We start from the raw sequence: 18526 nt of genomic DNA, 5'->3' as shown, positions 1-18526 counted from the left end.
TACTGTTACAGTGATATACAGTATATTATATTTTCCCATTGAGTCCAAAATATTTTAACCTTCTGTCTTTGTGGTCTTTCTTCCGCTGTTAAGTAGGCATTTGATGTTTCCAACTCTTTCTAAGCTTTGCCTCCTATGCAGTTTTGTGGCATTTGTCAGGCATTACTAGAAGCAAATGAGCTGTGCTGGAAATGTGCTTTGCATTTGATGGGTGATCAAAATATAAACAAATTTGTTTCAGAAACTTTTTCAGTAACATTTCTTTGGAGTAAATCTGGCAGAATTTTGTGTCATGTATGCAATTTGTTTACAAGCCTATAATAATAATAATCAGAAATAGTGTATGGATGGGAAGTGTGCGTGAATATTGCATGGCAGTAGTTCTATAATGGAACATGGTGTTCCTGTAGAACTCAGTAACTTTTGTTTTGCCAGCACGGTTTAACTTTTTAATACCAACAAAAATGTATGAGGGTAGTATCAAAAGCGAGCATACCCTTTTTATTAAGTGACATAGATTGTTCAGATTGCATATTTTGGTAGAATAACTCTTTCTCTATTCAAAAAATACTACTCAATTTGTTCTCCAACACATTTACTAGTGGTGCATTTGCAACATTTTTGAACCCAACTCGTAAATACTCTTTGAAAATCCCCTTTGTCACAGTTGATAGTATTTTGCTGTGTGGTTTGTCTTTAGTCCTGGTATCCCTTTCTTTAAACTTCTATCCGTGCACATTGTTCTTATTAATGATGTCTTCATTGTAAGCATTTTGTAGCGCAGAGGGAGTACATCAACAGTTACAAATGGGGATATTTAAGAGTTGGGTTCAATGATGAGGCAAATACATTGGCTCTAATGATGTCAATGTTAAGTCAATGAGTTAGTGAGTCTCAGACCTTAGAGTGAGAAAATATAAGGAATACAGTATATAAGTAAGAAATATAAGGAATTGTTATTTAGAGTGTATATTTAAAGGAAATGTTAACATCCAACACATCAAAATAACCCAACATCATGGATTATTTGCAGAGGTTTAATAACTCAAATAAAACAAAATGCAAATAATTTGTAAACAAATTGTGTTAATGCTTTGGCTAAATAAAATTATGAAATCAGTACTTGGAATAACCTGATTTGCAATCACAGATTTTATGCGTTTTGTCATGCTCTCCACCAGTTTTTCACATTGGCGTTGGGTAAATTTATACCACTCTTTTTTCAAAAAAGCTTAGCTTTGCTTGTTGGTTTGTGACCATCCATCTTCCTCCTGATGAAATTCCAGAGGTTTTCTGGAGTAAATTGCAGTGGTCTCTTATTTTTTTTCCAGAGCCGTATACATCTGTATAGGCACTAATCAAAAAGTATACAGGTATTTTTGAGGATGGTAACTCTAAATAAGTTTCCGTCTTGCATTCCTGGTAAGGTCATCATTAGAGCCAGTTTCATGGTGCTTGATGAGTTTTACAAATGCACTTGACAATACTGTTTTTGCAAGAACTATTTTAGAAAGATTGACCTCTGTGTCCTAAAAAAACAAGTGCCTATTGTTGTTGTTACTTAGTTAAATTATTCCATATGTGTTATTTCATAGTTTTAACATCCGCAGCATTGTTGTAAAATGTAGAAAATAAATCACTAAACAAAAACAAAGAAATTCGCAAGTGATTCCAAACTTTTGAGCAGTAGTGTATATATATCAAAAACTTTTATGTCTTCATCAGGAACATCAGAAACTTTTATCAGAAGCTTTTATTTCCTTACTGAATGTAACATAAGCCAGCATTATCTATGGTAAAAATGGGTACATCGAGCTCATACTGTAGCTACTGAAACCCTGGATCAAACTACAGTGTGTTTACAGGGTGAGGAGTGGCAGCAAGTTGTCCACACACTTCATTCGCTGGTAATGGTAGCGCACAGGTGTTGGGATCTGCACATTCCCAGTGCTGCAGGTAACCTCTAGTCAGTTAAAAAAAAGATGAGCATAAAATACACATTAAATATATGTACTGTATGTAGCTGTTTATTTGTTGTGGTATACTTATTTGTTGTTATTTATAATCCACTTACCCAATTATAATCGTCTATACTGCTTTATCCTGGTCACCGGGGGCCTGGATCCTATTCCAGGAGACTTATGGGTGGGGTACACCCTGGACAGGGTGCCAGCTCATCGCAGGGCACACAGATATATACACACTCACTCAGACAATATGGGCAACACCTGTGGGAACACCAGTTAGCATAATCTGCATGTCTTTGTAGGAACCTACCAAACATGGAAAAAACATGCAAACCTCATAAACCCAGACCTGAGGCAGGAATTAAACCCAGAACTTGGAGGTGCAGGGCAACACACTATGCAGTTAGAATCTACAGTGTTTCGTGGACAGTATGTAGTTTGGGAAACATCCCACATAGCCAGTCCAGCTTGTGTAATGTGACAGCTCGGTGTGAGCTTTGTAAACATAACATCCTGGAGTATACCAAAGAACAGGCAGGGGGCGCCACAGATGATACAAGGCTAAAACTCCGTTCCGTCTGCTGTTACATATACACGAATACTATTACAAATATTGTATAATATACTTTAAAAAAATAAATCAGGTTTTACTTAACAAAGTAAGTTTCTATAAAATGAATAACACTGTATAAAATTAGTTATTTAACACCCCTATTCCTTGCACTTAGTATGTCCCTTCCCCGCCCATGAGGAAGTGTACAGAGCACAGCTGCGTAAAAACAGCTCAGTGTGGGTTTCATTCCCCTGTGACGCGTTTTTGTGTGTAAATTAATTCCTGCGCGTGTGTCAAGTGTTATGTCTTAAAATATTTATTCCCCTGTTTACCACGCTCATCTTGCGATTTGTAAAATTGTACTGTTTAATCCACGGGTGCTCGGGCTCCTGTTTCCCTGCAGTAGGTGAGTCATTCTGATTTGAGCTCGCGCATATAACATATATGTGTGTGTCTGTGTTTGTGTTTGATGTCTTATCCGTGTGTGGACTAATGTGTTCAATGGGGCACTTTGAATCTACAACGAGAGTTGAAAAGAAATGTAATTGTGTTTATAATTTTTTTAACCACACCAGCTAAAATGATGATGATGATGATGATGATAATAATCATCATCATTCTCATCAATCCATAGAATTTCTCCAAATAACCTTAAAATGCTATGGGCACGCAGTAAGCTGAGACTTAATTAACATATTTATTGTTAAATTATTCTTATTAATAATAATTATTAAATAAAATATTCATTAACATTAAGGACGGCGTGATGGTGTAGTGGTCTCACACCTCCAGGGTCAAGGGTTCGATTCTTGCTGCTGGTCTGAGATTGGTGGGCTTCCTCCACTGGTGTTCTCCTGTAGTTCAAAGACATTCAGATTATGTTACTTGGCATTTCCAAATTCCCTGAAGTGTGTGTGTGTGTGTGTTTGTGTGTGCATTGCGATGGATTACAGTAGCACCCTGTCCACGGTGTACCCTGCCTTGTGCCTAAAGTCTCCTTGAATAGACTCCAGGCCCCCTGTGACTCTGTACAGGATAAATGTTATAGAAGATGAATGAAAAATGTATATTGACTAGTAGCAGTTTAAATGAATGAAGATTTTTTATTAATTCAGTTATATTAGTCAAGTTTTTCTTTGTTTCATTCCACCTAGCTCACGACAAATATCCTGTTTCCCAACATGAGAGTGCACGTTTTCTTGTGATGCCACCTCAGAATTAAAATGCACATGATTGGGAATTAAAGGGAACCTGTTAAATTGGGGTAGAGACTTTTTGGACATAAGAATGTCGCAGGCATACCTCAGTGAATGTAACAGCAGGCAGCGTCATCATGGGCAGAGCCATGGGTTAACCTCTAATGTATAATTAATATTAACTAATTTATTAGTTTCATATAATGAAGAGTTTCATTTATTCAGTCATATTAGTGAAGTAGTCATAGCTCATTCCAGTTGGCTTCAGATAAACAGTAACATATTACAAATAGCATATTCAGCATAGCAATTCATTTTCCTCATTGTGGTCTAATTGTGAGTTACTTTTCTGTGTTCATATACCATATACCTAATAAAAAATTGCCATGCTTACAGTAAAACTTCTTGTATAAACCAGGACAAAAAAGCTTTACCAAATGTTCTCCTGGCAGTTTTTACTGGTACAAACAGAATTGCATAATTGGATCCTTCTCATCTCATTTGTTTTGTGCAATAATAGATTGTGTAACAAGTTTTGAATCTTGTGTTTTGCTGAAGCCATGTTTTTTAAAAGGTATAACTAGGATCCAGACTTTAAAACTCAGAAATGCTTTAAAGCTTGTGATGATGATGCTTTTTGGGATTTTGTAGTGCTAGATTTTTAAATGCATATACAGTATAATTACAATAAAACAACAGTCAGTTGTTATTTTAAGATATGACAGTCATCTGTTCTTGAATAGTTCTTGTAAGAACAGCATTGTCAAGTGCTTTTGCAAAACCAAGTAAATACCATGGTAAAACTGGCTCTTATGAAGACCCTTCCAGCAAAGCAAGACCAACACCTAATTGAGGAGTTCATTTAGCGTTACCAACCTCATAAAAGAGCACCTCAGATTAGAGCCGTTATTTTTACGATATTTGGTTATTTTAATATCAACCGTTCAAAGGAGATCATTACATAGATTGAATGGCTTTAGCAGTGTTGTGCAGTGTAGAAAGAAATAAAAAACAGAAAAGACCATGGAATTAGAAGTTATGTCCAGACTTTTGACTGATATATGCACATAATCCTTTCATGGTGCCTAGTCTTATCTTTAAAAGGTCAGTGTAACTGCAAAGTCTCATTCTAACCAGGCAGAAGTGCATTGATATGAAACATTTTATAAATAAATCATGAGGGCTGTATACAAAGTAATGCAAAAGTGGGTATGACTGTATTAACTGACAAAGATCATTCAAATTGCACATGTTGGTAAAGATTGTCTATACAAAAGTGCTACTCAACATTTGCAATTTGAGCAACCTGTGTCAGTTACTGGGAAAGCCATAAGTCATCATTAACCCAACTCCTGAATTCTCTTTGAAATGACTCTTTGTGTCAGTTTAGGGTCTTCTGCTGCATGGTTTCTCTATAATGCTTGTTTCCTCTTCTTTACACTGCTCTTGTCAATGATGTCATCGGTGTAAACATTCTGTAGCGCTTCTTTGTCAAATTGCAAAATGTACTGGCATAATCTAAGTATTGTATTTTTTCCTTATTATTCAACTTCAGGATTGGTAAAGTCTCATTGTGCAGCTCTGGAAATGTAAAGAACCTGTCACTCCCAGCTTACACACACGCACATACTGTATATCATTCTATTACAGTACTTTTTGTCCATGATGGTCTTTTAATGAATTGCTAGCTTCTTGAAACATTTCCCCTTATTTTATAGAAATAGCTAAAGTGTATTCTTTATAGCTAAAGTGTATTCTTGAATGAATGACACACTTTAATATGCACAAGCAGCCTAGATGTTGAAATCGCTTACTGTGTAATCTATGATGAAACAGTTTCGTGATTTCTAAATATAGACATTCAAAAATACTCATGTTATACGTATATGCATTTAGAGCTGTTGCCTAAAAACAATAGACCTGCCTGTCAGCTGAAATACTGTACAAAGTCTGTGTGTATCACCTTCTGAAGTCACCTGACTAAAGCCTGAACTGCCCTCTTAATTTGCTTTTGACTTATCTTTAGGCCTGTTAACCTCCTACAGTTAACATAAGATTTACAGCATTCGGCAGACGTTCTTATCAAGAAGCAATAGTTTCTCATTAAAAAAAATGTGTAGTTTTATCATCCTATCAGAAATTCTATATTACCATAGAATGTGGTACAGTGTAGAACTTAAGACTTAAATAAATTAGTAAATGATTATGAGTTGGTAAGGCAATATACCTCAAGACACATTACAACAAAACTAAAGTCAACAATACTAAAGTCAATAAAGCCAAGCGGTAGTGCACTAAAACTCAGGAGTCTTCCTTCCTCAAGCAGAAACCAGATACAATGTAGAGACGGCCTCTTCCTCATTTTTATACCAGGATCTCCTCTGTCAGTTGCGAATCATCATTTTTAGTAGTGCTTTCAGTTTGATTAGAGGGAGCAATAATACTTTCTCATGATGAAGGGAAGTCTGGTAAAAATTGATTAGAGTGATTGATTGGAGAGTGATCAAGTGAATACTCAAATTTGGAGTTTATGTAAATTGCACATTGTAATACAGTAAATAAAATACAATTTGTTCGATGCCCCAAATATGCTAGATTGAAGAGAATATTCTGTGTAATTTTGAAAGATTGGGTTGATAACTGATCAACAACTTAAACAGTCAGTTAACCTTTGCCAGATCGCTTATTTTGGAAACACAATTCTTCTCATTTTAAAATGGTTTATTTGTGGCTTATGGTAATAATAAAATTTTTAATATAAAAATAGTGGACAAAAAACCAGCATCAGTCCTGATACATTCTAACATTTTGGATTATGAAACACTAGAGGGGACTCGCGGCCCTCGCAGGACCCCTGACACCCGCGTGCTACCATTGCCAGCGAATGGAGTCTACGGTCAACTTGCTGCTGCTCCTCACTCTACTCCAAATGTTTCGGCAGCTGTATTTATGATGACACTGCCTACTGTTACACGCTGAGTGATGCCCACTAAACCGGCCATATATATTAGCACATTATAGTATTTGGCATTAGCCTGTGTGCCTTTGGAAACAGCTAATAAGCCGAAATGAAAGCTGTTCACACTCACCTGCAGTGGAAAGAGTTGAGCTAAAAGGCCAGTCCCCTCCTCCAACTGAGTCACTGCTCTAAAACATGGCTGTCACACACAAACACACCACTATCACACCATAACAGAATAAAGACTTAGGAAAAGGCTAAATAAGGGAACGCAATAAGAATAAATCAATTTACACTCAGAGGATACTGTTTGAGCTATTGGGGAAGTCTAAACTACAGAGCAAGGTCCAATGTATGTGGCTCTGAACAGACAGTACAGCATGGTGGATTATCTGAGCACTGTGACTTATCCAAAGCTTGGAAACACCCTGACGAAGTACATACTTAGTGAAGAAAGAGTTCGGTGTGAATGTGGTGATAATTAGGGCATTCTGTGAGGAAGGGCATTGCTGTCTCTACTTTCCTTAATTGAGTGTACACTGCTGGCATAATTTCTTCTCTCTGGGTAGCCAGGACTGTCTTTCACCCCGTCTTGACAGCCAGACACTGCTTACTCAGCCTGTACTTTGCCAGGGTGTTTCTTAGCTTTGGATCAGTCACCTTGTTCAAATCTGCCACGCTGTACTGCCTGTTTTGGGCAACATAATAATTCATCTTACTCTGTAGTTTAGTTTGGTTTTCCGAATAGCTTAAATAGGGCAAACACACATGCGCGCACACACACACACACACACCTACATACACAAATACATGCACACAAAATCCTACTTTGTACTTTATAAGTTTCTTATTCCTTTTTTTTGATGTTTCTTCATTATACTCTTGTCATTTATTATTATTATTTTATTATTATTAGTAGTAGTAGTATTAAAATTTAATTTTAGTGTGCAATATACTGTATAATGATTTTAAACTGTCTATTTTGATAGTTTGTTCTACCTTCTTGTATCGTCAAGTAATTGGCAGTTATTTGTGTGCAATGAATACATTTGATTAATTCTCTTCTTATTTTATTCATTGTTTACATGGACATTACCAACAAAACATCTCTTATACCATGACTGAAAAACATTTCTAGGGAAAAAACACTGTAATCAGTGCCTGGTCCACCACAAAAGGACACTTTATGGAATGTCCTGATAGAAAATCATGCATTCACGTAGTTTCACAGCTTATCTTACAGTTTATCTAAAAAGCTTGTCCCAGTCCTCTAAAGCAGTGCCACTGTAAAAATTGACTCTTCACTCACACACACACACACACACACACACACACACACACACACACTCTCTGGTAGTTCATGTTTATAATACTCCTACGGTATCCATGGGAAATTAGCAAAAAATACTTACTCAGTCATGAATCAGTGACTGAAGCAGCAAACACTTTGTATAAAAGAGGATTGTGTGTTTCAAAGGCAGCCTGAACTGCACAGTTTCACAGATTATAGCTTCTTTTGCTTCATGGATTATGATTAGTTGTTGTGAGGTGGATTTTTAGAAAGAGTTTTATTCAACACACTGTTCCCAGTGTTTCTGTTGGGGCCAGTTTAAAAGGTCGGAAGGTCGGAACCCGTAGTCATGTGTGAAGTAATAGTACAGTGTTACACATTAAAACAAATAGTATGATACAGTATAGTGGTGTAGTGGTTAGCATTGTGACCTCACACTTCCAGGATTAAGGGGTTGGAGTCCCCGACGGTCCTGTGTGTGGAGTTTGTATGTTCTACCCCTTCTTTCCTCCAGTTACTTTTGTTTACTCTCACAGTCCAAAGACTTGGGCTAATTGGCATTTCCAAATTGCTTGTAGTGTGTGAGAGTGTGTGTGCTTATGTGCCCTGTCATGGCAACCCAAAAGCATAGGCTTAAGGCCTCTTGTGACTGAGTGAGTATAAAGTATATGTGATACTTTGGCGGAATAAACAGGATTTAACAATATTTAAAGGTCTTTTTACATTTCTCGTAATACCTGTAAACTGCCCATTTCTCTAGACTTGCTGGTCTCGAAATCTATTCAGGAACAAGGCTTGTTTTTGCTAATCTGTTTCTAGATTGATTAGCACAAAGGTGCATGTTCTCAAAGTGTCAGTAAGGGTGGAGTCTACCTCCTCTTTTTAAAAGAACTTGGTGACTTGTGATTTACCACTTTTAATTTATTTACTCATAGACATGGTGAAAAATGATGATACAGTTTAGCAGTTAAAATTATACTTTTCTTTTTATTTCGACAAAATATCATGGAGTTTAAGCATTGATTACAAATGTTATTAAGATGAAGAACATTCATTATATTTGTGCAAAGATAAATGTGCTGTTATGTCACTGTCATGTCAGTTGAAAACCACTTCAACTTAAGCTGAACTATTTGTATATATGTTAGGATTTCTAATAACGCTTTATGCCTTTTAATAAATTCAGGTTTAAAAATGTCACTCCCTTTTGTTACCCAGACGTACACTGAGCATGCTGGGACAGCACTGAGGCATCATGGACCCCGAAGAGGCAGAACTTCAGAATGACTACCGATACCGTAGTTATGCAGCCGTCATTGAGAAGGCATTGCGTAATTTTGAATCCTCCAGCGAGTGGGCTGACCTCATATCTTGTCTTGGAAAACTCAATAAGGTGGGTTGAAAGTCAAAGGTAGGAGTGAGGTTTATTGGGTTGCTCATAGTACCTGTCCACATAAATATTGACTAACATGTTGGAACTACAGTACATCATTTCGGTGGACACAGCTGCTTGAATTATAAATCAACAATAGGCAACTGTGCAGGCTTGAGCAGCAATTGAAGCAAATAACTATTTTGTCCCTTATGAAATTGATGTTAATAATTGTAATGTTGGTAAATAATCCTGTACAAAATATTTTTACCTTTCTTGTAAATAATATATAGAATGTTTGGTAAGCATGAATTACTACTGCTACCATTATTATTATTGTAAGCTGCTTATTTTTGTATCACTCAAGAACATATTGTCACTTAAGACATTATATAGAGATTACAGTATGCTTCAATCTAAGCATGTGCTATAAGAGTAATTGTGGCTTAGTGATAGGCTTCTCATCAGCACTACACAATGCCCCAGCCAAAGCCCCACACTTAGCTACTGAAGTAGCCAACCCAGGTGATGCTGTATCCTCTCGCAGTTAAAGGTCTAGAAAGAGCCGATCTCTCAGGGGTGGGATGAGAGGTATTTAGGGCTCCCACTTTAAACACGGCTCTACAGCCAACTAGGGGCGCCTGTGAGCTCAGGCAAGCGGAAGGAGCGGATAGCATTGTCCTCTGAGTGTGTTACGCCCTCCTAACGATGTGTGAGCGAGCAGTTAATAAAAAAAGGGGGGTGGGGGTGGGGGGGGCGGCGACGTCAGGTGGAACACATGATAGTCTTCAGCCCTCCCGACTAAGGTGCAGTAGGTTAATGTGGGAGCCCCTAGTGACAGGGAGGAATTGGACATGACTAAAATTAGGGAGAAGTTCGGAGGGGGGATTCCTCCCAAAAAAACGAAGAAGAGGATCAGGAAGGGATTTAGCATAAAATATTTAGATCCACTATATGTAGATATGTAAGGCCATGTATGCTGACCCTTAATGGGAGCAGCCTAATGGACACCATGCTTAAATTCAACCCTGTGTTTCATACAACTTAGGTTTTCAGATCATATCTCTATAAGGATTTTCCCCATAAAACATTAACTGTAAATTCACCTGACACATTTGGGAGAGATTGAAAGGTGATATTTTACACCATACGAGTGTAAATGTTTCTCTGTCTTCAAAATCCAACAAATCTTTCTTTTAATGCTGATATTTTCTGCTTTAAATAATCTGGAATCAACGTTTCTATTTGTAAAACAACTAAAGACAAAAAGAAACACTGGAAGTTTGAATTTTAAGGATTTGACTTTATATTATTAACAGGATTTTAGCCTGTCCAACTGGAGATGCATTAGGCTGCAAGTGTAATCGTATGTTGTTCAAATCTGGATTCAAGCACATAAAATAAACATGAGAATGTTTATTGTTAACTGTTAAAGTTTACTTTTGGTTTCTTCTGAGAAGTGGGAATTTACATACCTACTTGGTGGATTGTTGGATGTTGTGTAATAAAAAAGCCCAGGCTAAATCATGAGGGAGAACTTAAGCTGGTTAGGTTGAATGTCATTTCAGTTCCCTTCACGAACAATGCGAGCTTGACTGACTGATCTCTTCCTTTGCTGTGGTGTTAGTTTACAGTCCTTTTGCAGAAGGAAGTTTACTTGGCTTACACTCAGCTATTACAGAGAAGTAAAAGTCCACAAATATGTCACCTTCACACTTCTGTAATAATGCAGTTGTAATGACAGAACATGCACTTTCTCACTTAAATGGCTCAGTACAAATGTAGGGAGTATAACTAAAAACCTACAATACAAACCCACTCCCAATGTTTTCTCGCTGACTGTGACACATTCTTATAAAATGTTTTCCATTGATTGAAAGACATGCAAGAATAACCTGCAAACTGTGATGATATACCACATATAAATATACCATGATCCATGAATATACTTCACGAAGCTGACAAATATTCAGTACTTAAAAGCTAAAAAAAAATATAAGAATTCTGTTTATTTGTTCTGCAGTATGTCTCACCTAGTCTATCCATCCCTATCCTAACTTAGGCCCTTCAGAGTAATCTAAAGTACTCTCTGTTGCCGAGGCGGCTGATCATTGGAAAGAGATTGGCTCAGTGCCTGCACCCGGCTCTGCCCAGTGGCGTCCACCTCAAAGCACTAGAGACCTATGAGATCATCTTCAAAATCATTGGCACAAAATGGCTGGCTAGAGATCTATTTATCTACAGGTGGGTGCAAATAAGTATAGACAAAGTAAGAGTTATCACCTTCACCAGAGTAACAGATGTTTAGAATACCATCTCTCTCATTCTTGATAATGTACTGCATGTAATCAAGCATTTAGGATAAAAGAAATTTAATCTTGCACTGTTGTCTTTGGTTGTATTATTCATTAGGTTTTTATGGGTTTGCTGTACCATTGTAGGCAAGAATAATTTTCTGTATATATCTGTGTGTAGCTCGGGACTGTTCCCCCTGCTTGGCCATGCAGCCATGTCAGTAAAAATGGCTGTGCTGACCCTATATGAGCGATACTTCCTGCCTCTACAGAAAGCTCTGCTGCCAAGCCTGCAGGCCTTCGTCATGGGTTTGCTGCCTGGTCTGGAGGAGGGCCTGGAAGTCTATGACAGGTAGTGTACATGTCAAGGGTCAAATAAACATCTACAGTGACTGTTAGGCTATAATGAAATAGTCTGTTAATTTCACTGTGCATTCCGTATAGACACATTTGTCTAAACTACCAGTTTAATGCTTTAACAATTACATATGGAAGCAAATTAGCATCATAAATATTTGAATTATATTAGCCTTTGAAAAACACATTTTGAAATGTAATTTCACTGTTAAATCTTTAGTTTAGAAATGTCAATGCTACTGAATTAATTAAACTGAAATATTTGACTCGAATATTTCAAACTGAACAATTTTTTTAAATGTATTTGCTCTAAATTAAATTTTTTTCATTTCATTCTCAACTGTTCATTTCGAACTGTGAAATATCAAAGTATTGATTTTATTCCACATATAATGTTATATTTTAAAATTCAGAGGGTAAAATTTAAGCTTGGAAATTCAAGGAATAAAATTCAATATAATAACATCGATCGAGCCAAAACGGAATCCATCGGTCAATCACGTGACCCAGGGAAGTGGACGTCTTTAATATTATCTCCAAATGAGTCTCCTGCAGGTGTGTTCTGTCTTCTAGCTAGACTCATTTGGAGCCAGTTTCGAAGACATCCACTTCCACTGTTGAAACTAACGATTCAACAGTGATTACATTTCAAAATGTGTTTTTCAAAGGCTAGTATGATTTAAACCCTTTAAACCCCTTAAACCTGATGCTAATTTGCTTTTATAACTACAGTTCAACAGAACAGCCAATATAGAGGTGCAAATGAAAACTTACTAACAGGAAAGAAATTACAACTTGCATGATTAACATGAGATGCTTTAACTTGTACAGTATTTATCATAAATTGACAAAAATGTGTGTTTTGTTGCTATTAATTATTACCAAATTTGCAACCCTTACAGTATGTATAGCTACACTGCCTGGCAAAAAAGTCATATTTTCAGATTGGTCAAATTATTGTTCTTAATCAAGCAACGAAAATGTTAGAATAGCTTTTGTTGGGTTAAGAACTGTCCAGTGCACCTGTTAGGATAGTTCTGAACTGTCATTGTGGTAAAACAAAAAACAAAAAAAAAACAAATCATGAATGACCATCGTTGTAGAATACTTGAATGCTTGGTGAAGTTGCATCATAAAACTTGTGACAGCAGAAATTACAGCTATATTTAATAGTAAAAGTATTTCCACACACACAGTGTGACAAGATCTCATAGGATTATGACTAAACGGTTGTGTGGCCATTAAAAAACTCTTGTTAGTGCAAGTAATCAGAAAAAAGGAAATTTGATAGGGAGCATAAAGATTGGACTTTAAAGCAATAAAAAAAAGGCCATGTGGTCTGATGAGCTCAGTCTGAACGTATTCCAGAGCAATGGATGTGTCGAGGTAAGAAGGGAAGTGCATGAAATGATTCAGTCATAGTGCCCACTGTGCATGCTTTTGGAGGCAGGGTTATGATCTGGAGTTGGTTGTTCGTTCAGGTCTAGGCTTAGCAACGTTATGTGGTAATAAAATGAAGTCAGCTAATGACCTTAATGCATACAATTTATACATCTGAGCAGTCAAATAAAAAAGGAATGGGCCACTTTTTTGACTAGGCAGTGTGCACTCATATATAACAGGCCTTAACAAAGAATACCCAATGTAATACAGCTGGCAGATACAATAGCTATTTGCTTCAGTCCTCTCTCTCTCTCTCTCTCTCTCTCTCTCTTTCTCTCTGTCTCACTCACTTTCTCTTTCTCTCTGTCCACCTCAGGACAGACGCACTGCTGATGAAGTTGTCCCTGCTGGTGGGTCAGTCGGTATTTTATGGGGCACTGTGGGGCTCAGCTCTTGTGTGTCCACTTGTGCGGCTCCCTGCTTCACTATTCATCGTCACACACTTTGACCGCATGGTCACCGGCCGTGAGCAGAAATGCATGCTGGGCAATGACCACAGACTAGCTGTAAGTGTGTTTTTAATACCAATAATAACTTTTTTTGTGAAATCCTATAATTATCTCCAATTAATTGGGTTATAAATTATGATGTGTCTTAAGCCTTCCTGAGAATAAAGAGAATGTTTGTTTTTTCTTTTTTATGAAAAATAGTTGAGAATAAATTGTTACTTTGTTCTCCTGGCACTTTTTTAGGTGAAGGCGATGTGTCTCTCCCTACAAGACACTAATGTACTGGTCCAGCGGAATATGTTGGAGATTCTTCTCTACTTCTTTCCCTTTGCCACATGCCTGGTGGGTTTGTCTTTCTTTTCCTTCAGCTCTCTGCCTCTTCTGGCATTGTTCATCTTTACAAAGAATTGTATATTTCATGCATAGTGTTAGTGGATGTCAGTATCGTTGAGTCCTTTTTCTGCCTGCTGTTTTTGCAGGACCCAGAGACATGTTCTGTCCCTCTTAAATGGGAAGAGATGATCACAGTGGTGTCCGCGGCCTCCCTTACTCTGCTCAGGAGGGACATGTCTCTTAACCGGCGCCTCTACGCATGGCTTCTAGGTAACGCAATTTTTTCTCACCAATGCAGTCTACATAATTACATGGGTAAAAAAATGCACATTTTTCAAACTTTGTGTGTTTGTTAAGGCTTAGATATTAAAGGGGGCATGGTGGCTCCGGATACAACCCTGTACACTACAGTTGAAGAACATACTGCATACTACTTTAACACACATTCCAGAGAGCTGCTAGTGCAGGTACTGTTGATCAATTCACTAATGTGTGTGAGTAACTAAGAAGTGTTGTCTTACTAGTTGATAATTTTTAATACACAACGTAAAAACAATTCTCTGACTCAGTTCCTCATACAGGATTTGTAACCCTGAGCCACTTTATCTTGATGCTGTATCTGTGTGTACATTGTGTAATCCTCTCTCTGAACAGGCCCTAGTAAATATCCTGCAGCAGAAAGACATAGAGAAAGACCCAGATAATGTAATGAACTATCTCAGACCGTTCCGTGTGTTGATCAGTCTGCTGGACAAATCAGAGATTGGTAAGAAAATGCACGGAAACACACATCCACTCATTGACATGCTTAAAACTCTTCAGCATCAAACATTTTATTTGTTGTACCTATTTTTTTGAGGACCTAAAGCTGTTTTTAGGTTATGTATTCTATCCACCAATAGGTCATTAGTGAAAAAACATTGTTTGCATGATAAACCAGGACTGATCATGGCCTGATGGGGTTGTGATGACATGTGTAGTATGGTGGTGCACTGGAGCTTTGCTGGGACTTTTAACACCTCAGTGTTACTACTGGGCTAAAAATATAAGCAGTCCTGTACTAAGGATAGCACAGAGAGATTAACAAAAACTGGTGATAAAAAATGCCTCTGTTTTTTCTAGTTTGCTCATTAGTGATCAAAGTCTGCATCCAGATTTCTGTAACAGTGCTTTATGACAAAGTTTGTTGTTGAAAGATCTAATAAAAAGTTAAATTGTATTGTATTGAACTAAATGTCTTGGAACAGTGGTAGCGTAATGGTTATGGGTTATGACTATTATTTGCTTTCTTCTTTTAAATCAAGGCGAGATTTATTTATACTGTGGTGCATATTTAGAACCTTTGTGATATTACGTTGCTATACTGGCTGCTGTCAGGTTGGCAGCATTTTTTTGTGAAAGCAGAATGGAATCTTGTCAAAACTATAAAAAATACAAAAACACATGTAATTATTTATTTATTATTTTATCACTGTCAGATAAAATATTTAACTGACAATAGGAAAATAGAAATGTTTTTATATACATTTATATTTGAAAGAATTCTAAAATAGTACATAGCAATAAAAAATGCAACACTCAACCCTTTGCTTTTTTCCCCTAATTTATAATTGCACACTGATGCATTTTACTAAAGGTCCCTAAGACACTCTCAGTATCATGCTTATTTATTTATTTTGCACACAAATTCCAGCAGCCTTTATTATGTTTAGTTAATATCTTGCTTTCTCTACTGACATACATGTACCCCATTTTACTGTACCATTTACTTTTTTTGTTGGAAAAGTAACTCAAGGAAATATAAGTAGATTTGTACTGACTTAATAAGGCAGAAGGCTGCCACACGTTTATTACGTTTATTAAGTTCATTGTTTTTGTTTATTAATTCTTTCTCGCTCTCTCTCTCTCTCTCTCTCTCTCTCTCTCTCTCTCTCTCTCTCTCTCTCTCTCTCAGGGCCACTAGTCGTGTCTGATGTGTTGCTGGAGGTGGTCAGGGCCTTTTATAGTTACTGTAGAGAGTTGCTGGGAGAGGAGTCGCTTAATTCTAGTCACTCTGGCAACCAGCTAACAAGGTCAGATGATGATCATCATGAGATGTATCTGCTACTTATTTTCTGTAAAGCCTTTATAATGGCTCTAACCTAAGGTGCTGTTTGTTAATTGATGATTTTTGAGGCTGGTAACTCTAAATAAACTTCTCTGCAGCAGAGGTAAGTCCTGGTCTTGCTTTCCTGGGAAGGTCTTCATGAGCATTAGTTTCATCATGGTGCTTGATGGTTTTTGCATATGCACTTGACAATTCTGTTCTTGCAAGAACTACTCCAGAACAGCCCATATTTCTTGTGATGGTTTTGGAATCTTCAGTATTGTTCTCGAATGTACATAAGAAATTAGTAAACAAAAAACATTTGAATTAGAGGGTGTGTCCAAACTGGTACTGTAAGTACCTTACAATAGGTCTTGGTCTTTATAATTTTCCCAGCAGTGAAATTTGTCAATGGGAATGCAAGTACAATGTAAGTAATCAGTGTCAAATTCCACAACCCCCGTTCTGCACAAAAAGTGCATTCCAAAGTTCAGCTGAAACTTTTATGAAGCTTCTGCAGTCACACTGAGCAATATAAAGTTGGTATCTTTCAAAGTCTGACTCAAAATGGAACTCTTGTTCCGGTTAGCCATATGCATTTTTTGGAGAAAAAAAAAAAACAATGTACATTTGTACAAAATGCAGGTAACTTTGAAAGATACCAGATAAATTTTTCAATTTGGCCACCGATGACTGTCGATACGACGATCCAGTTGACAAACTTCATGGTCAGCGTTCAGAGTACAAAAATTAATATCAACCTTAATTTTGATTTAAAACAGACTTGAAAAAAACAAAAAAATGTAAGGTCCATAAGGTCCATTTTTGCACCTTAATATATTTTAAAGGGATACTGTTGTATATTCATATTTCCATGTGAACCATACATGGTACAAGACATGTATCCTTAAAATTACTATTCCAGTGACAAAATAAAAGGTTTTTGTACCATTATTTTTGGTACAAATAAAATATTAGTCAGGAATAAAATATGATTGTGTGTTGTTTTTATTATGCAGTAAAATCAAAGAGAATAAACATGTTTCTGAGATCATAAAGACAGTCAATATGTTGGTCGGAGCCATGAACAGTGAATACCTTTGGGACTACATGACCAAGCGCTTCCACAACTGTCTCAGGTACACCCACACCCACGCACACACAAACAAGCATTACAAGTTAATCAGTAAACATGAGGTGCTGATAGTTATGACGTAAACCTGCCTTTCAGTGGGTTGAGTGACCCATCAGGACCAAAGACCACTAAAGACTGGAGTCCTTCTCCATCAGTGACGGAGCTCTCAACCCTCATCATCTTCCTCCTTGATGTTATTCCTTTGGTATTTGTGATTTTTGTTTTTTAATAATTCTTTTTAATTTCTACTGTTCTACATATACTTTCACTTCCTATTAGTCATTAAACATTAATAATATAGTTGCATGATAAGAGTTTGATACTCCGTTTACATATTTAGTCTGCTTTTTCTTATCTACTGTCCCAAAGGAGCTTTATGCTGAGATCCAAACACAATACCTGCCTCAGATGCTGGGTAGCATGCTGCAGTCTTTGTGTGCCCATATAAAATCTCTCAACTTAGCCGAACTTACACAGACCATTAGAGCATGTTTTAAAGTTCTAAGTAAGATCCAGATGCCTGTAAGCTATATGGACATGGAAGTAGGGTCACAGACACGGGAGGTAAAGGAAACAAAGGTATAGTAGAAAGATTCCTTTTGTCATGGATGTCTATCATATCTTTAGTGTTTTTTTTTTACTGCTTACCATGTGCACACTTTCTATTTGCACCACAAGGCTGCAGTGACAGATATCCAAAACGATGAAACTGATACCCAAACCAGTGACGATAAAACTCAAGAAGATGAAGTTACCATAAATGGACTGGATGCACAAGACATGGGTCCTGAAGTGGCTGTGTTCCCGTCCCTTTCCTCTGAAGACAGTGGACTGGGCCTCAGCGCCTCGCCTTCTGAGCAGCAGCTTCCCCCTGTCCGTGACTCATCCAGTCCTGCTTCAGGAGTTTGCACCAAGACAGAGGATGTGTGGAGGAAAGGAGGGAGCATGGAAAATATGTCCAAGTGCATCCAAGACATACTGACATCTGTTATTACAAGGTGCACTAATATAACATACCACATACAATACTGTACTGTACATTTAAAAAAATATATATTATCTCTCTTTTTCTTTTTTCTTTTTTTAATATG

General features: G+C 37.2%; 1 protein-coding gene across 2 annotated transcripts in view; it reads left to right on the top strand.

Moving 5' to 3' along the window:
• Positions 1–2746: 2746 nt before the first annotated feature.
• The window catches only part of dop1b (DOP1 leucine zipper like protein B), a 38650-nt gene continuing 22870 nt past the window's right edge, over positions 2747–18526 (top strand). For both annotated transcript variants that reach the window (XM_053496022.1, XM_053496020.1), the window contains exons 1-14: positions 2747–2926; positions 9185–9359; positions 11401–11582; positions 11814–11984; positions 13749–13938; positions 14125–14223; positions 14361–14484; positions 14572–14681; positions 14869–14980; positions 16169–16286; positions 17320–17439; positions 17532–17640; positions 17805–18014; positions 18114–18433. In XM_053496022.1, the coding sequence (XP_053351997.1) occupies positions 9222–9359; positions 11401–11582; positions 11814–11984; positions 13749–13938; positions 14125–14223; positions 14361–14484; positions 14572–14681; positions 14869–14980; positions 16169–16286; positions 17320–17439; positions 17532–17640; positions 17805–18014; positions 18114–18433 (2003 nt within the window). In that variant the 5' untranslated portion in view covers positions 2747–2926; positions 9185–9221. The remainder of the gene's footprint in view (positions 2927–9184; positions 9360–11400; positions 11583–11813; positions 11985–13748; positions 13939–14124; positions 14224–14360; positions 14485–14571; positions 14682–14868; positions 14981–16168; positions 16287–17319; positions 17440–17531; positions 17641–17804; positions 18015–18113; positions 18434–18526) is intronic.

The sequence above is a fragment of the Clarias gariepinus genome, chromosome 5 (genome assembly GCF_024256425.1).
Source record: "Clarias gariepinus isolate MV-2021 ecotype Netherlands chromosome 5, CGAR_prim_01v2, whole genome shotgun sequence".
In the NCBI taxonomy this organism is placed as follows: Eukaryota; Metazoa; Chordata; class Actinopteri; order Siluriformes; family Clariidae; genus Clarias; species Clarias gariepinus.
Note: the sequence above shows the minus strand (reverse complement) of the source record. Positions and strands in the feature narration are given on the sequence as shown.